The 25,189-nt window shown below is 38.9% G+C and overlaps 2 protein-coding genes across 5 annotated transcripts in view; one reads left to right on the forward strand and one right to left on the reverse strand.

Moving 5' to 3' along the window:
- Positions 1-2,272, reverse strand: part of LOC125485614 (protein BCCIP homolog) — a 3,644-nt gene extending 1,372 nt beyond the window's left edge. Inside the window, exons 1-3 of the mRNA XM_048609185.1 lie at positions 2,156-2,272; positions 1,083-1,157; positions 895-975 (exon numbers count right to left, since the gene is read on the reverse strand). Of these exons, the coding sequence (XP_048465142.1) occupies positions 895-975; positions 1,083-1,157; positions 2,156-2,272 (273 nt within the window). The remainder of the gene's footprint in view (positions 1-894; positions 976-1,082; positions 1,158-2,155) is intronic.
- A 152-nt stretch (positions 2,273-2,424) lies between these two features.
- The window catches only part of uros (uroporphyrinogen III synthase), a 34,244-nt gene continuing 11,479 nt past the window's right edge, over positions 2,425-25,189 (forward strand). For all 4 annotated transcript variants that reach the window (XM_048609127.1, XM_048609128.1, XM_048609129.1 and 1 more), the window contains exons 1-6: positions 2,425-2,542; positions 10,261-10,480; positions 10,766-10,849; positions 15,876-15,972; positions 19,751-19,828; positions 23,840-23,914. In XM_048609127.1, coding sequence (XP_048465084.1) covers positions 10,418-10,480; positions 10,766-10,849; positions 15,876-15,972; positions 19,751-19,828; positions 23,840-23,914 — 397 coding nt within the window. In that variant the 5' untranslated portion in view covers positions 2,425-2,542; positions 10,261-10,417. The remainder of the gene's footprint in view (positions 2,543-10,260; positions 10,481-10,765; positions 10,850-15,875; positions 15,973-19,750; positions 19,829-23,839; positions 23,915-25,189) is intronic.

Raw genomic sequence — 25,189 nt, forward strand, 5'->3', positions numbered from 1 at the left:
CACATGTGAATAAGATTCACATGGCACCAAACTGTGCAATGTGTGTTAATAATATCAAGCAGTCAGATTAGTAAATCAAGAACCATTCTCATCTTAATTTTTAAGATACCTCCAGTAGCACATTCCAAAATCATTATTATGAACACAACTGTCAGGGCAAAAAATTTGCGCTGACAGTAATGAAGTAATTATCAAAGCATCATGCATGAAACATTAATCCAACTTTCTTCTTCAGATCACTGATTTGCTTTGTACTCCAACACTTTTTGTTGTGATGTTTTGACCCCCGAGTGAAAGGAGCACTACTTCAAATTACCAACAAACTATTCTCATTGTATAATTGGCCTGAGAGGATACCTATAAAATCTGATAAGTAGCAGTAACAAGATTTCTTTCTAAAATGTTGGAGGAGAATATAACTTTCACATGTAGGCAATCATGCCAATTATATACCTTGAACAGTACCAATTGCTGTACAAACTCAACTGGTAGATCACAGCTCTGAAACAAGTTTACAAATAATAGTTGCATTTCATAAGAAAGTCATCGCAGTGATACTAATGCCGTCTGCTCATAAATCAGCATCTATGAATAGGTCTCATGTTTATGTTGGTTAAATCATATCAAATATATGAAATACTGCAGGTGGAGAGAATAATCCAGAATTAGCAAAACATGCCTAACCAGACTCTATCATGATCTGCAATTTTTATGAACTAATTTGACCAACGAGAAACCAAATTTATTTGTAACATTAAGGTCAATCTTCAAGTTCGAAATCTATTAAAAAAAATGTGAAGATCAAGCGGGGAAAAAAGCTATTATTATCTTTCTTAGTTTTGATCAGGTACTCTATCATAGTACTTAAGAACAAAGTCAACGCAGTTGACTTACCCGAATAACACTTCCAACATGATTTTGTTGAATTATGATGTTAGCTAATTCAGTGATGTTGATACTAGCCTTGAGAAATAACTGCGAAAGGAACAACAATGAAATACAGCATTAAAACTGTTGTAAATTGGCACTAAATTAGCCACACAAAACCTACATCTAAAAAAATCTCACATTTTCCAAGTTACCTGTTGTAACAGTCTCTTGATTCCATTATGATCATTGTCAGATATGGCATGCGCTTCAAAATCTACTTGCACTTCCTGCAGAATAGAAATATTTGTAAACATATGCAGGCATTAACACCATAGATCGTGGGACACCACTGGCAAAGTCAGTATTGTTTACCCTATCTGTAATTACCAAGGTGGTGGCAAGATGCCACCTTGCACTACTGTGGTTACATAGGGGGCTCTAGTATTTACCACCGTGACAGTAAAAGAATGAATACGTATTTTCAACACAAGCAACTTGAAAATGCGACCAATTTGGCAAATGAGTTTGGGAAGTTGAGAAGGAACCTTGGTGAATGGCTGCAGTGTATTTTGCAACACAGAGATGGTGAATCGAGTGATTAAGGTGGAGGTGATCCTAATCAATTGGGCTCTCTCACCTTTCTTGCCCCCTCCTTTTCTTCCCTTCCTCCAATTTCTTGTCCCCTTCCCTGTCTTACCATCCTCCAACTCTTGCCCCCTGCCCAACTACCCTCTCCTCCGTCCCACTTCCCTTTCCCATTTCCCTCAAACCACCCAGTCTCCACTACTCCATCTTATCTATCCCGACCTTTTCCTTTCCCACTCTGTCCATATCCATCTCTCTCACTCTTGAAAAGAGACAGATAAGTTCTTGATTAGTAAAGGGATGAAAGGTTATGGTGGGGATAATACAGTGTGGAAGTGGAGGAACACAGGGAGCCAGGCAGCATCAGAGCAGCAGGAAAGTTGTTCCTCTGATGCTGCCTGGTCTGCTGTGTTCCTCCAGCTGCACACTGTATTGTCGCTGACGCCAACATCTGCAGTTCTTGCTATCTCTTATGGTGGAGATGGGGATGGGGAGAACAGAAGGCAGGAGAATGGGATTGAGAAAGACATCAGCCATGTTGGAGAAGATTCGATGGACTGAATGGCCTAGTTCACCTCCTATATCTTACAGTCTCCCTCACTCTCTGTACTCCCCATCCCCCCCCAAGTGGTTGCTCGCGCTCGGGTTCTAACCCCGTCTCGCGGGCGGTGACGGTTGGGTCGGCCGTTATTTTTCTCACTTGCTGTATTTCCGGCTCCGATTCTTCGCTGCTGTCCCCGGACTCTTCCTCCGTTCCACTTCCCCCCGACTCCTCTACTGCCGGGTCCAGCTGCCGCCGTTTGGCCGAAGACGCCATCTTCCAGAGCGCAGCGTCAGCGGAACTACACTCCCCGGGGGCCTCTTCCACAGCCGGAAATCATTGCTCTAAACCGTGACAACCATTCCCACTTGCCGCGAAAATCATCTTTGATTCCGTATCGTGTGAAGTGTGAAGAAACGCCTCTTTTTGTGAGTGTCAGATTAAAGCTGCCGTTGGGTGCAGGGAGCACTCGGCGCTGCCCACTCATGACCTTCGACCCCAGAGCGGGCGGCCTGCGGTGACGTCATCGGTGGGAACTCCTTGGCAGTGAGTGAGAAATAAATCTACAGTATTGTAAATATAGGGCGGATCTGGAATAGTGGGAGAGGGGGAACAGGAATAGAGAGGAGATTTCTGAAGAAGGGTCCACACCCGAAACGTCATGCTTTCCTACTCGTCTGATGCTGCCTGGCCTGCTGTGTTCATCCAGCTCCACACCTTGTTATCCTCGGAATAGAGAGCAACTGGGATATAGGGAGGACTGGAATATGGGGGTGGTGGGACCATGGAATGTAGTGGTTTGGAATAGAAAGGAATCTGGAAAATGGGAGTACGGGAATAGAGGAGGACTGGAAATATAGGGGGGGGGATTTGGAATGTAGGTGGTACTGAACATAGGGAGTAACTTGAATGTAGGGGACTGAAATAGAAGAGAGGATCTGGAATATAGGGGGACTAGAATGTAGGGTTAATCTGAAATACAGAGAGGGACTGGAATAAATTAGGGATTTGAAAAGTAGTTGGGGAAACTGGAATATAGCAGGATTAGAATACAGGGTGGATCTGGAATCTAGGGGTTTACTGAAATATGGGGGGATCTGGAGTGCAGAGAGATACTGGAATATTGGGGACTGAATATAGAGAAGTACTGGAACATAGTAGGAACTGGAATAGAGTGGGGATCTAAGGAAGGACTGAAATAAAGGGGGAATCTGGAATAAAGGTGTAGGGACGCGTATATTGGAGTTGAGAATATAGGGTGGATCTGGAATTTGGCAAGGACTGAAACATTGGGGACTGGAACGTAGGGCCATCTGGGATATAGAGAAGTACTGGAATATAGGGGACTGAATATAGGGAAGCACTGGAACATAGTAGAAACAGGAATAGAGAGGGGATCTGGTATAAAGTGGGGAGTTGGAATATAATTGTGGGGACTGGAATATGGGGGATGAGAATATAGGGTGGATGTGGAATACAGGGAGGGACTGAAATGTAGGGGGGATCTGGATTATAGGTAGGGACTGGACTCTTGGTAGGCGGAACTGAAATATAGAGGGCATCTGGAATGTAAGGGAGACTGAACATAGGGTGTCACTGAAATATAGTGGACTCAGATATAAGGGCAGATCTGGAATATAGAGAGGGTTGAAATATTGGGGGAGTCTGGATTATAGGGGTGGATCTGGAAAATGGGGCGGGTCTGGAATTTAGAGGAATCTTCGGAATATGGGGTACGATTTGGAATATGTAGGGGTCTGGATATAGGAAGGAGTCTGGAAATGGTGGGGACTGGAATATAGGGAGTGGTCTGGAATATCATGAAGGGGCCTGGATTATAGGGAGGGGATGTGTAATATAGGGGTGTCTGGAATATGTGGGAGTGTCTGGAATGTCAAGGGGAGGGGTAGTCTGGAATACTATCGAGGCGATCTGGAATATAGTTGCAGAAGGAATATAATCGGCACAGTCTGAAATCTAGGGAGCACAGGCAGGATGCAGTATGTGGTAGAGAGAGCAAACTAATATAGGGATCAATCTAAAATGCAGGGAGAGGGATAGTGTGACGTATGCAGAGAAATACAGAGATCCACCTACAATGCAGAGATGGGACAGTATGAAATATATAGGTACCTTTTGTTAATAAAGAGAGAGACTTCTGGAATATAAAGGTCCCTTTTGTAATATAAAAAGAAACCGCCTGTAATATAGAGATCCTTCTTACATAGAGAGGGACAGTCTGAATTATAAAGATACATTTGAAATACAGGGAGGGATGGTCTAAAATATGTAGGGAGAAGGACAGTCCAAAATGTACAGTGACCATCAAATACATAGTCAATGATAGTAAGTAATTTAAAGAGTGAGTGATAATCTCTGGGTATATAGCTGACACTCAGAAGGACTATCTGAAATATGCAGAAAGTGTCAGATATACATAGAGATGGATAGTCTGAAGTACATACATAGTGACAGTTAGAAATATAGAGAGTGACAATACTCAGAGCACCAGTCTGAAATATGCAAAAAGCTACAGTCAGAAATGTAGACAATGTGACAGTTCAAAATGATCAAAGGAGTAGAAAATCATAGAATCCCTACAGTGGAAACAGGCCCTTCGGCCCAACAGATCCACACCGACCCTCAGAGCATCCCACCCAGACCCATCCCCCTAATCTACACATCCCTGAACACTATGGGCAATTTAGCATGGCCAATCCACTTACCCTGCACATCTTTGGACTGTGGGAGGAAACCCATGCAGACACGGGGAGAATGTGCAAACTCCACACAGACAGTCACCCGAGGTTGGAATCGAACCCCGGCCCCTGGCGCTGTGAGGCAGCAGTGCTGACCACTGAGCATCCGTGTAGAAACATTGACATAGAACCATAGAAAAAAGGAGCCAGAATAGGCCGCTCAGCCCTTCGAGCCTGCTGTGCCATTCAGAATAATCATGGCTGATGATCCAAATCGATACCTTGTTCCTGCCTTTGCCCCATATCCTTTGATCCATTTATAGTTGACAGTGAAACAAAGTGACAGAAATGTACAGTCAGAAACACAGAGAGAGTCTGGAGGCAATTCCAGAGAGAGGCCATGGAGGGATTTGAAAAGGTTTCGAATTTTAAAACTTAGGAGTAGTTTGACCAGAAGCAAGTACAATTTGGCAAATAAAGGATTGATGAGTGAATAAGACTAATGCAAGAACACTGCAGAATTTTGGATGAGCTTAAGATTTTGGAATGTGGAAAGGAAGCCAGGAGCTTTTTAGACTAGTCGAGTCTAGAAATAACAAAAGTGTGGATCAGTGTGCCAGCAGATGCACTGAGGTAGTGGTGATGCTATGGAGTTAGAAATCAGACAGTCTTGGTGATGGCAGATATATAGTCTGAAACCTGTATTGAGGTCAGATATTCTGCTAATGTTATGAATAATTTGGTTCAGCTTCAGACAGTTGCCGTGGAGCGTGATGAAATGGAATTTGTGGTAGTGACTGAAGACAATGGTTTCAATCTTCCCAATATTTAATTGGAAGTGATTTCTGTTGTTAGATGTCAGACAACTAGACTGATAATTTAGAAACAGTGAAAGAATCAAGAGAATGAGAAGTGACAGACTGAGAGAGAGGTACATATCAGGTGAGTGGTACAAGGATAAAACAGTATGAATTTCAGTTACATATAGAGCCGCATAAACTGAGTGACACCTATCTAGCAGAAGACTGACGCCCAGCTACATACTGAGTAAGAGTGACAGTTAACTATTGAACTACAGGTGCTTACAGAATATCACATTGACAAAGGCATGCAAAGGGACTGTATGTTGAGTGACTGAGATATGTACAAAGTAGGAAATGACACTGAGTGGCATAAAGTACTCTGAATGAGCAACAGAAAGATCAATATTCATATACACAAAGCGAACCACAGAGAGAAGCATTGCAAGATATGGTCTGAATTTTACATGCACCTCCTGGGCGTGTTTTTGGCAGAGTGGACATGTAAATTTGGATGGGTGCCAACCTCACCACCTTCCCACCCATCTCTGAGCTCACTCCCATACCGTGGTCGGTGGACAGGAGCCAAAGTGACTTCTGGAGCTGTCAGTTAATCAGGTTGGTCAGCAGCTTCAAGAGGTGGGACCTCTCCCCAGCGATGGGTAGCTACCGCAGTCTCCTCCACCAATTCAATTGATACACCAGCACTAATAATCACGCTATGAATAAGAAATCAAGATCTTGGATATGGGTCTGGCATTGTTGCTGCTCCAAAAAGCTGCATTAACCTGAACCGAAATGAACTTATTAAACACTATAGTGCTGAATTAACTATTTTACTGGTACTCCTATCTAGCAAAGCATTTGGATCATTTCAAAAAGGAGCTTAGTGGCAGCTGCAATGTTAGCCATCAACAACCAAGGAAAGGCTATTAGCCTCATGACTAATGAGTTCTTATTGTTGGAAAGTTTAAGAATGTAATTTTTCACGTTGCAACTTGTATTCAAGCTGGGAAAAAGTTAGAATAAATATAATGGATATAGCTCCCAGGCTATAAATTAAATCCCCAAACCAAAACAGTGCTTCTTGAATTGCCTGCACCAAATTATTAATAGAAACTTGCTGTTAAGTACCATAGTCACATCACCTTAATTCAAATTGACATCTTGAAGTGTCATTCTATAGAATTAGTGAGATTTGTGCATGTATCCTACACCAACTTCCAGGATGCTTTGTTGTTGTTGGCCACATTGTGGGCAGGTAAAGGTGAATCAAATATATAGTAGCCACAGTGAAAACAGCATATGGCGTTGCATTATCTGGCATGAAGAAACACAGTATGTGGATTGACTGAGAAATAGATAAAAATATTGATGTGGGACAACATTTCAAGTTACTTTTTTTTGAGATTGGTGACAGATTCAGGTACAATTAGGTACACAGAATAAGCACACAGATAAAACACACAGTGAGCTGGATTTTACTCCCCAAAACAGGTCTGGAACATATGACAATAGGAACATTGGAGCCCCTCAAACCTGTTCTGCTATTTCAGATAATAGCTGATCATCTATCTCAATCCCATATTCTCACACTTTCTCCCAATTCCTACGTGTCACTAGTAACTAGAAATCTATCAATCCCTGTCTTTAATTTACTTAAAGACTGAACTTCTCCACCCTCTAAGGTGGAGAATTCCAAAGATTCACCACCCTCCAGGTCAAGAAATTTCTTCTCATCTCAATCCTAAGTGGTTTGGCTTTTATTCTGAGGCAACATCCGCTGGATTGAGACCTCGAGAAACATCTTTTCTACTTCACACCTGTCGATCCCTTTAAGAATTTTGTAAGTACCTAGCAGATCACCTCTCAGTCTTCTAAACTCCAGAGAATGCAGGCCCAGTCTGCTCAATCCCTCCTCATCGGACAGTCTTAGCATCCCATAAACCAATCTGGTAAACCTTACTGTAATCCTATGCCAAGAGGATCAGAACTGTGTACAATACTCTAGTGGTCTCACCAGTTTTCTGTACACTGAACAAGACTCCTTAACTCCTGTGCTCACATTCTCTTGTGATAAAGACCAACAGTCGATTTGCTTTCTGAATTGCTTGCTGCAGATGCATACTAGCTTTCAGTGAGCTATGATCAAGGACATCTAGGTCTTTTTAGATTTCAACATTTTCCAATCACTCACCATTAATGCAATATTCTGTACCTTTGTTCCTCCTACCAAAGTGGATAAACTCTTACATATCAATGTTATATTCCATCTGCCATGCTCTTGTGTACGGATTCAGTCTAAATTTCCTAAAGCCTCATTGCCTCCCCCTCACAGCTCACATTCCCATTTGAATCATTTGCAAACTTGAAATATTATAATTGGTCCCCAGATCATTGATACAGATTATGAACAGCTGGGGCCTAAGCAATGAGATACCCTACCAACTTGAGAATGAACCATTCATTCCTACTGTCAGCTTTCTGTGTGTTAACCAATATTTAATCATTGGTGCACAATATCTCTAGTGTCATGCACTTTAATCTTGTTTGCAACTTCCTATGTGAGACTTTATCAAAGGTCTTCTGAAAATCCAAATACACCATAACCACTTGTTATCTGCTAGTAGCATCATCAAAATCTCCATCACATTTGTCAAATCTGATTTCCCCTTCATAAATCTATGTTGACTCTGTCCAATCAGACAATCGTTTTCTAAATACCTAGTAAAAACATTTTTTAAAACAGAGTCTAGTATTTTACCTGCTACTGGTGCAAACTAATAAAGCTGTGATGTTTTCCCTCTCCTTTCTTTCTTAAATAGTCTGGTTAAGTTTTCAATCTTCCAATCTGTAGGCACCATTGCAGAATTAGCAGAATTTTTAAAAAGTAATCACTAATGCATCTACTATCTCTCTAGGTATCTCTTTGAAGGTCATTGGGCCCCAGGGGTTTGTCAACTCTCAGTCCGATTAATTTCCAAAATACTATAATTTTACTAACACTAATTTCTTTCAGTTCTACAATTGGTCACTGGACTTCTGGATCTTCATTATTTCAGGGAAACTTCTTTTGCCTTCTTCTGTAAAGACAGACAAAAAGTACTTATTTGGTTTCTCTGTCATTTCTGTCTTGTTTATAAATTCATCTGTCTCTGACTATAATGGACTCCCATTTGTCTTCACTAATCGTTTCCTTTTTACTTATCTTCAAAGGATTTTACAATCTGTTTTATGTTTCTTGCTACTTACATTCATTCCATTCTCTGTTTTTGTAACAATTTCTTTGTCCTTCTTTGCTGAATTGTAAAATTCTCCAAATCTTCAGGTTTGCAATTATTGTTGGCAATTTTATAAGGTTCCTCCTACAATTAACTTGCCTTGCTATCCCTGCCACTTCTGGTTTCTGTCAAGGTAGGAAGTGTGTAAAATCAAGCAGTTGATCTTTCGGCCACCTCATGACATTTCTAAAATTTTACTGTTGGGGAGACATCTGCTGTCCACCTGCCCTTGGGCCTTTTGAGGATTCCTCTGCCATTATTATTTCACCTGTACTAGGGGAGGCTGACATCATGTGGGAAACCCAGTAAGCTTTAATTGCATAGGCTGGTGTCAGGCAAGGAGTACAGTTGAAGGGGTTGTGGAGAACTCCATTGCAAGTCCTCTAGGCCAACCCCATGTATCATCTGATCCCTGGTCTCATGAACCCAGCCTCCCAACCACCTCACTCCCTCACTGAGATCCCCAACTCCAGAATTACCAGGACTCTTCAACATGATATGACTGTCCATAGCAATAGCATTGGCCAGTATGCCCAGCTGGTGTTGCTTAGTCTACAGAGCTACTGATTGGCCAATACCTTTCCTCCTGAGAAACCAAAAGAAGTCTCACTTTAAAGCAATTAACCCTGCTTCCAGTGTTAATTTGCTGTGGGACAACCATCAAGATCATTAGTGGGCTCCCCATCCATCTACTTTTTAGCTGAGGATGCAGAGACTGGTGCCCTGTAAAATCCAAGAAACAGTGAGAAAAGAACAGAGCATGATCAAGTACATGTAGAATGAATGGACAGAAATAAATACACACAGGAAATGGAAGTAATTGTGTGAGGTACAGTAAGTGAAAGCAAAGGAATTGATAGAAAAGGTGTGACAAACTTAAAATGAGGAATGCACTGTAGAAACATGAATCTCCAGTATCTCATTAAGTATGTTGCCATAACATCAAACAACAGTACAGTTGAGAAAAATTCAAGATTCAATGCCCAGTACGTGGCTGACAAGATGGAATTGAGTGAGTTACAAATATCCTCACCATTCCTAGGCAAGTGAAAATTTAGCCGAAGACACAGACTTAACTAACACAAGTTTTGTCAAACCGGCATATTCAAATAATTAAATATTACATCTTCACCCCATTGACAATGATACTAAGAAACATTGGTATGGTATTTAGCAGTATTCATCTAACCTGTGTGTTAAATGCTTTATTAATTGCAGTAATGGATTCGAATATACACTATGTATTGTACAATTATTTCTTCATACATTTGCTACATTTTGCTTTTTATACCCAGCCACCTCTTTGAGTGTCTGAAGCAACATTTCCTAGAAAGATGAGATGGAGACAGAAACTAGTGTTAACAAAAAAGTCTTATCGTAAAAAAAAATTTGTTGAAGTGGGTAGTTCACAGACAGCAGTGTAAATCTTTATCATTTGAATTTGAATGAAACCCTTAGATATTGTTATCCAATCCTTAAAACAGGGCGTTGCTGCAAAATGGAGGCATCGTTGACTATTTGACACACTTATCTTGTTATACAAAATGTGTGTCTGTACATTTCAGTTTACAGTCCTGCGCACCAAGCAATTTAGTTATTTGTAATCCTATTGATGTTAGCAATTCTGACGAAGTGTGAGAAATGAAAGTCCTTTTGCTTAAAGAACCCAAAGAAGGAGAATTGGGACCTGATCCTTATGTTCAGGTAAGTGGCCGGGAAAATGTTACTTTTGATCTTTTATATCTCTATAATTCTTCAAATGTTATTGTATGCAAATACTTATTCAAAATAATACAGATTTTTATAAATACAACCTTAATGCAAAACATCTTGATTAATCAATGTATATCTAATGTACTTTTGGAGGAGACATTTTGCGTGCAAGATTTTACTTGAATAACGACAGTGTAAGCTCAATTATGCAGTTTTATATGAAAAGGAATGAGAATTTCTATCGCATAATCAAATTTGAATTGTTTTTGTTATCAGGAGTTTATTTCACATGGCCTTCAAGCAACTTTAATTCCTGTTTTGTCATTTGAATTTATATCGCTTCAGGACTTATCAAAGAAGGTAAAATTTTTAATAATTATTGACTTTGTGTTAGTTTTCAGATACTAAAATGCAAGTGATTTGAAATTATAACACAATACCCACTAAAGTTGTCATGTTGTGACCAGCAGAAGTTGTATTAGAGTTTGTAAATTTGAAATGATTTGAAGAATTACTTTATGCACTTTGGTAGGAAGAATAGAAAGGTTGGAATATTACGTAACTTTGGAAAGACTGCAGAGAGCTGCAGCACAGAGGATTTGGGGGTCCTATTGTATGACTCACTAAAATCTAGCATTCGGTTTAGCAGATAATAAAGAAGGCAAATGGAATTTTGGCCTTTATTCCAAAGGGAATGAAGTATAAAAATAAGTCTTGCTAAAACAATATAAGGCACTAGTCAGACAGAGCCTAAATACTGTGAACAGTTTTGTTCTCCTTATCTAAGAAAAGATATATTGACATTGGAGTCAGTCCTAAGAAGGCTTATTAGTTTGATCCTGGGTGTGGAGAGATTTTTCTCATAAGGAGAGATTCAGTAAGTTGGGCTTGTTCTCAATGAAGTTTAGAAGAATGAGAAGAGACCTTATTCAAACATATAAAATTATTACAGGGCTTGACAAGGTAGACGTGGAGAGGTTGCTTCCCCTTGTGGGAAAGTTAAACTAAAGGACATCGTCTCAGAGTAAGGGGTCATCCAGTTAGAACTGAGATGAGGAGGAACTTCTAATCTCCGACTACTAAATCTGTGGGATTCTTTACTGCAGAATGCTGTCAATCCTGGTTTAATAAGTATATTCATGATATAGACGGATTTCTGATTATTAAGGGAAAAAAGTCCGTTTGACCCAATGTGCCTGTGAAAACGAATAAAAGCTATCCACTCTAACCCATGTTTGAGCTCTTGGTTCATAGCTATGTAATTTACAGTGCCTCGTGCATGTCCAAATATTTTGCAAATGCAATTAGGGTTCTTTTAACCACCCTTTCAGAAAGTTAGTTTGAGGATCCCACCGTGATTTTGTTGAAATAAAGTACTCCTAAACCCTCCCTTACTCCTTATGCTAGTCACGTTAAACCTATGCATCTTGGTTGTTAACCTCCATGCCAGCAGAAATTGGTCCTTACTATTCACTTTGTCTAGGCTCCTCATAATATTATCTACTTCAACTAATACTCTCCTCAGCCTCATCTGTTGAAATGAAACAACTCGAGTGTATCTAATCTTTCCTCATCATTAAAAAGCTCCATACTGGCAACATCTTTGTAAACCTCCACTTGCCCTCTCAAGAATGATCTTTCCTGTAATCCAGTGACCAAAGCTGTATGCAAGTCTCTAGCTATGGTCTAACTAGTGTTTTATACAGTTCAAATGTAATCTCCCTGTTCTTGTACTGTAGGCCGAATGTAAAGTTTTGTATACTTCCTGTAAACTGTGCTCAACTACCCTGTTAGTCAATGTGCAATGAACTAAATACTTGTACTTTTACCTTGAGGTCTGGATAGTTCAGCATTTTACAATGCATTTTTCTATGCAAAAAGTCTATTTTTGAAGACTATAACATTTTAAAATATATCAGAGTAAAAACAATTTTCCATGGGATACATTAATTTTATTTGTATTTATATTATATTTATATTTGTTTCATTCTTTTTGATAAAGTTCAGTGCTGTACATTTTACATCAAATTTGTACAATACTTTAGTCTCTAGTCATATGTAGCTAATCGGGATTCCAGATAAGCCAATTGGATTTCAGATTACTAAATATAAAATGAGTACGAGATGCCATTGTTGTGCATATCAGTGCCGTATTCATTCTTATAATATACTTTTGGGTACTTTTACATTTTTGTTAATTTGTTGTCAACAATACGAAAAAACACTTTTTTTCTTCATTTCTCAAATGAGGAAGAATATAATTCTTTGTCATTAGCAAGAATTAATGCAATTCTTTGAACTTTTCCTTTCCTCACATCACTGCTGTATGTCCTTGGTTCATGAATGCTAGAGACATTAATTAAATAAACATGTAAATGACATACCAATAACCAGTGGAGAGAAAGCAAGCTGACGTTTCGAGTCTAGATGACTCTTCATCAGAGCTCTTTCTTAGCTTGCTTTCTGTCCATGGATGTTGTCTAACCAGCTGTGATCTCCAGCATTTTTTATTTTTAGTACAGATTCTGACATCTGCAGTTATTTGCTCATACACTTACAAATATCGTGCAAGTTGAATCATAGAATCTCTACATTGTGGAAGCAGGCCATTCGGCCCATCAAATCCACACTGACCCCTATGAAGAGCATCCCACCCAGACCCATTGCCCTAATCTACCCCTGTAACCCTGCATTTCTCATGGCTAATCCACCTAGCCTACACATCCCTGGACACTATGGGGCAATTTAACACAGCCAGTCCACCTAATCCGCACATCTTTGGACCATGGGAAGAAACCAGAGCACCCAAAGGAAACCCACGCAGACACAGGGAGAATGTACAAACTCCACACAGACAGTTGCCTGAGGGTGGAATCAAACCCAGGTCCCCGGCGTTGTGAGGCAGTAGTGCTAACCACTGAACCACCATATCTTTTCTCCTAAAGTTAGTACATGTACTAAAGTGGTGTCACCTGTAAATCAGAATTGTGCAACAACAATATACAAAGAGAGATATTAATCTGTTACTGGGATTATGTAAAGTACATTTTTGCTTAAGTTAAATATGCAATATTATTGATACAGCAAGAAGCACATCAGAGGTGCTCTCTCATTAAAAATATTTTATGGCCCCATTAGGTAGGAGGACTTTATTTCCCCTTTGTTTCATGCTAGAGGGTTAACAGATTTGAACAGTAATAGTGGACATGTATCATCAGCTGTGGCTGGACCATTGTCAGGTTCTGCCTTCCTCTTAATTCCTCCTACAATGGGAAGGTACTGGGTTCTTCCTCTCCCTGACATCCTCTATTCTTTCCTCCCTCCTCCCCACCATTCTCTCTCCTCCACTGCCTCCCCCTTCCCATGCTGTGTCTGCCCCGCCTCCTCCAACTTCTTTGTTCACCCCTGCTTTTCACCATCACTCTCTTCCCCCCACTCTAGTTGCCTTTGAGACGGCGGTAGTGAATTGCTTGTCATTCTTGCACTGAAAGTACACCCACAATGCTGTTAGGGAGGGAATTCCATGATTTTGACCCAGTGACACTGAAGAGATAGTGAAATGTTTCCAAGTCCGGATGGTGTGTGGTTTGGTGGCCCCACCGTCCTCCACCTTCTCTTGCAAGGACAACATAGAAGAGCTCATCAATTCCTTGGTCATGAGGACTGAGACTCTGATCAATTGCTTCCGTAGCTTCTCTCCCCTTCCCTAACACACTAAACCGAATCTCTCCTCTCACTATCCTAAACATATGTCTCTCCCTAGTTTCCATGAGTAACGTGATATAGTATATACAGAAAAGTGTTTGTGCTCTACAACAGCCTCTTCTTGCTCCTCTTAATCAAACCCACATCAAAGTATCTTCCTGTTCCTTGTCCCCCTCCTGTGTGCACATAATACAGCTGTGCTATTCATTTCAACTGCTCCATTTTACTGAATTTCACTTGAGTTTAGAGTTAGTCTGACATCAGTGGTAGGGAAATTATTGGAAAAATTCCTGAATGACAGCATTAATCAATACTTGAAAGACAGGCATTGATCAGGGATTGTCAGCACAGACTTGTTAGTGGGAGAACCTGTCAGACTAATTTAATTGAGTTTTTTTGAAAAGGTGATTAACTGCACTACCCTCATCAAATATTTAATGTGGTTTACTTGACTTCAATAAGGCCTTTGACAAGATCCCACATGGAAAGCTAGTCTAGAAGATAAAAGCCCATGGAATCCAAGGCAAGTTGGCAAATTAGATCCAAAATTGGGTTACAAATAGGCAGCAGATACTGATGATGAAGGCTTGTTTTTGTTATCGGGAGTCTGTGACCAGCCATGTGCCACCGGATTTGGTGTTGGGATCCTTGCCGTTTGTTATTTACATTAATAACTTTTGTGAATTTGGAAGTACAATTAGTAAGTTTGTGGATGACATTAAAATTGGTGGTGTTGTTGATAGTGAGGAGGATGGTGTCAGGCTACAGTCTGGTATTGATCATTTGGTAAGAGCAATGGCAGATGGACTTTAATCTGATACATGCAAGATGATGCATTTTAGGAGATCTAATAAGGGAAGGATATACAGAATGAATCGTAGGTTCCGAGGGAGTATTCAGCAACAAAGGGAACTTGCTGTACAAGCCTTTAGATCTCCAAAGATTTCAGCACAGGTAGACAGGGTGATGAAGAAGGCATACTGGATGCTTGCCTTGATTAGCTGAAGAGCAGAACATTGGAGCAGGGAAGTCTTATTACAACTTCATAGTACATTAGTTGGGCCACAGATGAAATAGTGTGTGCAGTTCTGGTCGCCACACTATCAGAAGAATGTGATTGCATTGGAGAGAGTGCATAGGAGATTCACCAGAATGTTGCCTAGGATGAAACGATGCAGTTATGAGGCTGAGATGCTTTCCTTGGAGCAGAGGAGGCTGAGGGGGTTCTGATTGAGGTTTGGACAGAGTAGATCATGTTAATCTCTTCCTCTATGGCAGATGCATCTAAGACTAGAGGGTACAAGTTTAGTTGGACTGAAGGGTCTGTTTCCAAGCTGCATCTAAGTGAGATTCAAGTGACAGTTTTAGAACCATAATAGTCTGAATAGTTTGAATGATAATTGATTCAAATAATTGTCCAATTCACATTTGAATTATCATTATGTTGTAACAGCCATTTAAATTGTATTTCCTGTGTTCAGTACAGAGCTACATTTCGTAAAAGAAATAATTTTAACATACAGCCTACGAACTAAAACTGGTTTTGTAGAAGATGATGTGAGGCAGAGATTAATTTATAATTGTAAATTTAGTGCACAAAGAGGCAAACAGAGCCACTCAAAATGTTTCTCATAAGCAATTAATTCTACAGTAACACAGTTTCATTCTAATCTGTATGTAGCTTTCACATCCTGAAGCTTATGGTGGTCTGATATTTACCAGTCCCAGAGCTGTTGAGGCTGTGACATTATGTTTGGGTGAAAAGGCTATCAGAGAAGGTAAGTGATGAATAAATTGTGCCAGTAGTTTTTAATAACTTTAAATTGCTTTAAGACAATACCTTCCACAAATCAAGTGAGGTAATACTCAATCAGAGAATGCTCAATTTGCATACTGTTTCAGAACATGCATTCTTGCGTGTGGTTTTACCTTCTTTTGTTAATAGTTTTGACTTCCTGTCAATATGTAACTCATTCCACTCAGCCAACACTCAGCCTACATGAGACAACAGAAAGCATCATGAAAGATACAAAGTACTAACAACTCTACCACCTGCTCAAAGTTATATTTTAGAGAGACATTAGAGAATTTACTCAAGAGACTTGCTATAACACTACCACGCATTGTGGACTTCGGTTATCTAAAGAAAGTGGAAAAGTTGGGTTGTTGTCCTTAGAGCAGATAAGGTCAAAAACTGATTTGATATTGTTGTTCAAAGTTGTTCAGAACTCCTAAAACAGTTTTGCTTTAGATCCTAAATGCTTTTGTGTTTTACTTTTATTTTAAGAAAATGTGGATCCTACAGTTTTATTCCCTATCAGTTTTATTTGAACACCTTCATCACAATAATTGCAGTTCTCCAAGAAAAAGACCTTCTTTGGGGCAACTTGGAGCTTGTGGTCAGCAATGCTCAAATCCTAAACATGATTAGAACTAGAGAATATTAAAGCACAGAGGGAGGCCATACAGTGCATTATGCCTGAGAGAGCTCTTTGAAAGAGATTAGCAGTCGTCCCATGTCTCTATTCTTTCCCATAAGCTTTTCTTTCCCCATCAGGTATTCATCCAGTTCTCCTTAAAGTTACTAATGTGTCTGTTTCCACCACCTTTTCAAGGAACGTATTCTATATCATGACAACTCTCTGCATAAGAAAAAATATCCTCATGGTTTGTAGTTCTTTTCCCATCACCTTAAGTCTGCAACCTCTGGCTACTGACCCTTGTGCCACTGGAAGCAGTTTCTCTTAAGTTACACAAGCAAAACCAGAGATATACAGCATGGAAACAGACCTTTCAGTCCAACTCATCCATGCCGACCAGATATCGTAAATAAATGTAGTCCTATTTGCTTGCATTTGGCCCATATCCCTCTAAACCCTTCCTATTCATGTACCCATCCAGATGCCTTTTATAGAGTTAGACAGATGAATGGAATGTCTAGTTTTCTAAAAACACATCAGATACAACTATCCAGTTTAGAAATTTGATTATCTATTCCAAACATAATGTGTGTTTAAATGGTTTCATGTCAGCTTTCCTCAAATGTTGCTGTACTTAAGGCATGCTTTATTAATAAAATTTAATCAATTCTTTACATTCAGTACTCTACTCAGTCAGTGCAATCACATTTGAAAATGTTTTGACAAATCTGTCAGAAAAAGCAGAAACACAAACAATATACTTTGTTATGGTCCAGTAAGAGGAGTGGTCTGATTCCTTTCCTAGTCCTGACCCCTACTGGGCATAACAAAATTATAATTTAAAAGGAAGCTGATATTGCTAGTTATATATAGAGAAGACTGGAAAATGCTCAGTCTTAGAAACAAGTCATTCAGGCTGCTTTGTTTAACAAATAAAGAACTAGTTTACTGCAAAAAAAACTTACTTGAGCAAAGCTTATTAACAAAAGGTTTAAAATGTACACACACACATACACAAACATTGAAGAAAGTTGTTTCAGAGAAAGCAGGGAAGGGTGAAGGCTGTTGCCCTTCTGACAGGTCCTGTCCAACTATCTGTGTTGAAACCAATATAGTTTTACACCCGTAAACAAAGTCATGGGACCTCTCTCCGGAAGTCTTGTACTCAGTCTCCAGGTAAAGCATCCAGTGTTCTATGCAAATACATTTGTCCTGCTGTAGCAAGTGCTTTTTGTTCGAAAAGTTCATTATACACATGTCCACCTTATGCTAATATAAGTTAATATTTCAAATAAGACTTCTTCATCACAAATTTAATAGATAAGTGGGAACAGGCAATCAGATAAGTAGTGACTGTAAGTTGTTGACATCTACACCTTTGCATGGTGTTGGTCTCCACACTGTCAGCAGAAATCTCTTGCCTACATTTCATCTGATAGTCTCAAAATGTGTGCCTCATTATACAGCAGCAAGTAAGAGACCGCAACAATTTTGCAGTAAACATTTCAAACAGTTGTGAAGAAGGGTCACTGGACTTGAAATGTTAACTGTGTTTTCTTTCCACAAATGTTACCAAGCCTATTGAGTTTCTCCAGCAATTTCTGTTTGTTTTTGTTTCAGATCTCCAGCATTTGCAATTCTCTGTTTTATTAGCTCACGGTGGTATTTTACTATTAAAATTGCTCAGAGTTTGTTATTAGAGAAAGTATTGCAATCATCATAGCCCGGATTACATAATTGTGATCAATGCCATTACTCCTTTGAAATTGACAGCAGCTTCTGGAACATGAACACGTGCAATTAAATGTGAAAATCCAAAAGTGATCTTATGCTCAAAGTGTGCAATAGTGAACCCTGTAAAAATCCTTTATAAAGTTATATTTTATTGAATGTACTGTAACTAGGTTTTTAATGATATAACAAGTTCATAAATTACTGCTAAGTATCCCTGAAAGAGTAATTTTATATTTGGTGAAAAAAGACAGATTTTGTTGCAGCATTCATCTAGACTATTCTAATAGTCTAATTTAAGGGGAAAATCAATAGTTTTCAGCATTGCAGAATCACAATTCATTTGGACAATATTTGCATGAGAATCCTGGGTGTGCAAAGAATTACTCTAACAGCCAATTTACAATTGTTAGTTGGGCTTATAGTGTGGCACACTATAGTACACTGTGTGTACTAGAAGCTCCGTATATTAATACACAGGGCCCTGTTATTTGCAGTCATAAAAAACATGAAACATGCCTTTTTCAAGACTACAAAATAGGTAACAACCGTTTGCTGATTATCCAATCAAAGTTAATCTGCCTGGTTTAAAATTTGAACAAAGCCTAACAGCTAACTGTCAATCATCATTAACTGGTGAAATCTCATTTGGCGATGCCTTTTCCAATCAACCCACTTTGCTAACCAGCTAGGGCTTGGGTAACTTGAGTTCACTCGCTGTTGTTTTTATGTGCGAACAACAACATGCTTCTCTCCTGCAATATAAATGTTGGTATTTCCCCCTTAAATTGGTAAAGTTGTGAATTGACCTGATGAGTGCAATGTAAAAGCCTTTGACAAATGTGTCTTTTTTCAGCAAAACGCAAGTTCTGTCAACTAAAAAACTAATTATAATCTCAAATATCAAATTTATCCATTATAAGAAATTCCACATAATGCTAAAATTAAAAAAAGTTACAACATTTTAGCTTTTATCTTAATCCAATGTACGTATCTAAACCATGTATTTGCTATCTGTAAATTATAAATTGCTTCGCTGCTGACTGCAAAATCTAGCCTGCTATAATCTGGAATAAGGAATGAAGTGTGAAGTACTATAATCTTGCATCTCTGAGTAGGAGAAGAATGATAATTGTTTTTGTGCTTAAAGATTATTATGATTATTACACAATGAAATTATTATGGATCCAACAAGTTGTACGTACTTTATATCTACATAATGCATACATATATTTTGAAGCATATTATTGGTTCTACTATAATAAATATGTTCACTGATTTTTTTTATTTGATTCTATAGATTTAGTAATGATTAGGAAAGCTGTTGACATAAAGATAGAATGTTGTATCAAAAATCTTAATATATTTCATCATGTTTCCAAATCTCCATTTTTATTGATAATAGAGTGGAATAATAACTTCTTAAAAGACAAGTGGAAAGAAAAATCTGTCTATGTTGTCGGAAAATCTACAGCCAAATTGGGTAAGAAAACTTAGTTTTGTGCGTATCGTATATGCATGCGCAATAACAGTCAGAGCAAGTAAGCAAATATTATTAATCAGTACTCTGGTAAATTTACATACTGTGAAAGTGAAGTTTGGGTGCTTATCGTGATCTTGCAAATTGTAATGCCAATTCAGACTACTGCTACATCTTTAAGTGTAATTACCAGGCAAGGACCAAGGTTTATCAAAATGCTAGAGGTCTATTAAGGGACAGTTGGGAAAAAGCAAGATAGTGGAAGGATAGTAGAACAGAAAGCATCAGGGCCTACATTATGCAGGTAAATTGCAACTGAATTTTTTAAAGTATTGCCTTATGCATAAAATGCTTACGTTAGCTGAAAAAGAGCTGATTTTTATATCTAGTGTGTTGAATCACTCAATAACAATATGTTGTCTAGGTCCTAACCTCTGAAATTCACCACCTTATAGAAAAGTCAAGCACCATAGAACAGTATAAGGTGAATGGCAAAATACAAATGGCAACATCAGGCATATCTTCTATACACAACATGTTACGTTTTGGAATGCAATGCCTGATAGTGTAGTGGAGGCAGATCCACTCATGGTTTTCAAAAGGAAATTGAGTAAAAATGAAGAAAAAAGAAATTATGAGGCTATGGAAGAAAGAGAGGAGTGGAACAAGCTGAATTGTTCTTGCAGAAAGCTTGTACAAACACAATGGGCTAATTGGCCTCTTGTACTAGCCATTCTAAACAGCTCCATCTTTTGTTTCCTCCCTTTAAAACAGTTCTTAAAAGTTCCCTATTTGATCAAGCCTTTCTGCCTTAATATCTGCTTGTGTGACTTAAAATCAAGTATTGTTTTATCCCATGAAGTGCCCTTGTGGCATTTTATTACATTAAAGACAATATAGGAGGAACAGGAAGTGCTTCCTCCTCAGTATTGCCTGTACCAAATACCCCAAGACAATATCAAAGAAATTGGCATTTCATAGTGCTTGTTTCTGCCACATTTGTGCTTGCAAAAGTCTTTAACTTGTGTCTCTCCTTTAAGCAGAGTCTTTGATATTCAATATTCACCCCCACCCACAAGCAAGTACTCATTTAGTAATAGCTGCATGCTTGCATGATTAAAATCAACAGGTAGCACAATATTATGTACTTTCTAGTAGAAATGAACTTGATAATAGGCGTGGCTGTATTTTTTCCTTTTCTTACCCAAGGACGTAGTAGTGCCCAATTACAACTTTAGCTGAGATCAGTTAGCTAGGCAGCAACAAGGGATCAAACCTGGACTGAATGGAAGATTGATAACCTGAGGGCACACTTTTCGTGTGATTGCAGAGTAGGCATAAGTGACTTGAATGTACCACTGATGGGGTGATGGATACAGATTCAAAGCAATAAGATAATTTGATAATACTTGATGAAGAAAAGAATGGAGGGATATCAGGAAAGATCAGGGTAGTGAGTTTAGCTGGATTTCTTTATGAAAGATCTGGTGTAAACTCAATGGTCAGAATGAATGGCAGAATCACAGAAGTCTTATGGCACAGAAGGTCAGCATTCAGCCCATTGTGCCTACACTGCCACTTCAAATGAGCATCATTACCTCCTGCTTTTCTCTCCATACCATTGCACATTAGTTTTATTCAAATAATCATCCTCTGCCTTCTTGATGCCTCAGTTGAACCTGCCTCTACCTTCCAGGCAGTGTATTTCAGAACCTAACTACTCGCTGAGTGAAAATATTTTTTCTGATATCACCCAGGCTTCTTTGCAAATCACTTTAAATCTCCCTCTTGTTCTTTATCCTTGTATAAGCGGGAACAGTTTCTCCCTTTCCACTCTATCCAGCCCATTATGATTTTGAAAAACAATATTCACTTAGCTTTCTTCTCCCCAAGGAGAACAGTCCCAAACTCTGCAAAATTATTGAATTTTCTCATCCCTGAATAATTCTTGTAAATCACTTCAGTAGTCTGTCCAAAAGAACTGTGGATTCTGTAAATCAGGAACAAAGACAGAAGTTGCTGGAAAAGCTCAGCAGGTCAGGCAGCATTTATGAAGAAAACATCCGAGTTAACATTTCAGGTCACCAGTCCTGAAATGTTAACTCTGATTTTTTTCTTCACAGATGCTGCCAGACCTGCTGAGCTTTTCGAGCAACTTCTGTTTTAGTTTCTGTACTCTCTCCATTGCATTCACTTTCTTCCTATAATGTGGCACCCAGAATTGCATGCTGTACTTTAGCTGAGGTTTAACAAGTATCCTATACAAATTCAACATTACCTCTTTTTTGTGTTACCCCTATTAATAAAACTGAGGATACTATATGTTTTACTCACTGCTGTCTCGATCTGTCCTGTTATCTTCAATGGCCTGTGCACATATACAGTCAGGTTCATCTGCTTTTCCACCCTTTACCATTCTTTTATATTGTCTTCCAACGTTCTTCCTACCAAATTGCATCATCTCACACTTCATGGGCTCCTTTTGTGTTGTCATGTTGTATGATTCTTCATGATACGTATGACTGAGCATTTAGAGTGAACTTAACCACTGAACTATTAAGGGAACAGCCTTTAATATATAGATCTTGATTTAAGTTAGTTACTTTATTTAGTAAGTAGTAGGCTAGACATAACTGGCAAGAATATCATGGACTCAATTTCTGCCCTTGTATAATGATCATTAATCAAGTCTGGATGGTGGTATGTGCTCTGGGCATTTTAACTGAATCTGCTACCCTTGGATCATGGAACTGAATTATCCTAATCATTATGCAGTGTTTTCTGACCAAGCGCGTATCTGGAAATTAGGTGACAATAGGTTTGGATTGTCTGTTTGCCCCCACAGGTAGCTGTAAATCAGTAACTTATCACTTTTATTACTATTAATGGTCAAGGATCACTAATAATAGAATAGAATAGAATGTCCTTTATTGTCACATATACTCAAGTACAGGAGTACAGTGAAAAATTTTACAATGTCATGTCTTATCGTGCCATCTTAGGTACAAGTACCTAGGTACAAATCTTAGATACAAAAAACGAGGATTAAAAAAGAAAAGTAGTTGCATTACTTTACAGTGATTCATAGTATAAGTTAGAAATAAGACACAGTTAAAAGGATAGGCATTACAGTCAGGTGAACAAATTACAAATGAACATTACATTGCAGTAGCTCAGCGTAGGGACTTCCACATACGGTCTGAGTGCCTCCACCACACCCCAGTCCAACAACTGTCCCTGCACCACTCCACGCTTCTACTATGCTCTGCACAGGCTCTCAGCTGCTCCAAGGTAAGTTTTCTCTGGCACCACTTCCGCACACCAGCCACCGCCCGGGGCTGCTTCCCTGCACCGGCCAGCACTCCGGGACTGCTTACCATCGCCAGTCACTCTGGGATTCAATTCTCCCCGCCAGCCTCCGCTCCGGGATTTGCCCCCAGGAGTCGCCAGCTCCTCCATTCCCTTCCGGGTAAGTCCAAGTGATTAGTTGAAAAAACATGTAGAAAGTAGGAAAGAAAGAGAGGAAAAAAAAGAAAAAGAATGGGCGGAGCAGAAGAGCTCTGGCTGGAGCTTCTTACTCAGCCACCATCTTGCCAACTTTGATGAAATACTTTTTAAACTATAACGCAGCAAAGGACTAAACTGGCTCATGTAAGGAGGTGTAAAGAGGAAACAGGCATCAAAGAAGTGTTGGTGCCTGTGCATCTAAATAATAAAATTAGAATACAGTAGTAGCTGCTTTGCTTAGAACGTTGATTTAAGATCTATAATTGTACTTAAGTATTTAAAAAGTAATTCGGAAATAAAAGAGAAACAAAGCTAAGCATTTAAACCTAGATTGGAAAAAGTGTAATGTTGTCCAGTAGTCACTATTTCCTGGAAGAAAGTTGCCCCAGTGCTTTTGGCTGATGTGTTTGCAGATTTATGGCATTTTAGTTATTTCATTTCTATCATGCTGATTGATGTGTAACAGCAGCCGTTAAAAAAAAATATCTTTTTAATTTTTTTTAATAGTCAAAGAAATTGGTCTTGTAACACAAGGAGAGGACTCAGGAAATGCAGAAAAACTAGCTGAGCACATCTGTAACAGTAAGTGAACAATCATCTTCAGAATTTGTGAAATTTTAGAAAACACTTAAATTCAGTTCATACATATTATTCATGTAGCCAATATTATAGCGAACTTAACAATTAATAATTAGATACTGACCTTAATCACACAATGTCTTAACTTGGATCTGTATCGGCGTTGTTTCTCAGAATCTGCACCAAAACCCGGATCGTCTTTCCGAACAACTGTGGGTGTATCTACACCAGATAATCTGTAACAGGTCTAGAAGCCCACAGCGACTTTCTCAAATGTTAATAGAGACCGGAAATAAATGCTAAATTTGTTCATACTCCACGAAAGAATAAAATAAAACTTATTATCTAGGAAAGAGAGAAAATAAGTATACTGGGCTACTTCATTTCTTTTTAATTAAAGCATGGCAGACACATTCTATTGTTTAATAGTAAACAGAAATGCTTATTTTGTTAGGAACAGTATGTAATTTTTAAGTTTCATTTATCTTTTGTAATTTTGTGTTAATAACAGGAAGACATTTTTAGATTTTTTTGTGAGCTTGGTGCTAGAAAGTTTGGACACCTGTTTGTATATATACATTTTTAATGAGTCTTTACAACAATTGGGGGAAAAAATCAGTAAATCAATCAGTTAGGCTTTGCCAGAGAATGGAAGCAGGATTAATTAATCCTACATAACGACTGAAAACTGAATTTAGGGAACTACTATGTTTGCTCTGAAGTCAAAGTAATAGTAAGTTTTGTTAGTAAACATTTTATTATTTGCATAAAAGATACATTTGCAAACTCTTGAGAAAATATTCAGAATTGACCTCCATGCTTTGAAAAAAAACATAGTCAGGGATTTATCAAGCCAGGTTTCACTTTGGGATCTGACTTGTCCAGTGTTAATATCAGTTGAAATTGGACAATGTATGTGATGTACACACGATGACTTCATGAAATATATATTCCATGACGGATAACACGAGTTTTTGGGAAGACACAAACTGAAACTTGTGTGGACTTGTTGGGCCGAATGACCTGTTTCCACACTGTAGGGATTCTATGATTCTATGAAATCTTGAGATTTGAACTGGCAATTATGCAGCAATGTTACTTTATGTGACTTCATTATCATCCATTGTGTAGAATGTTCAGCCTAGAAACAGGCCATTCATGTTGGCAGAGATAGCAGGAACTGCTGATGCTGGAGAATCTGAGATAACAAGGTGTAGAGCTGGATGAACACAGCAGGCCAAGCAGCATCAGAGGAGCAGGAAGGCTGACGTTTCGGGC

Source organism: Rhincodon typus, chromosome 20, assembly GCF_021869965.1.
Source record: "Rhincodon typus isolate 14 chromosome 20, sRhiTyp1.1, whole genome shotgun sequence".
NCBI classification, from domain to species: Eukaryota; Metazoa; Chordata; class Chondrichthyes; order Orectolobiformes; family Rhincodontidae; genus Rhincodon; species Rhincodon typus.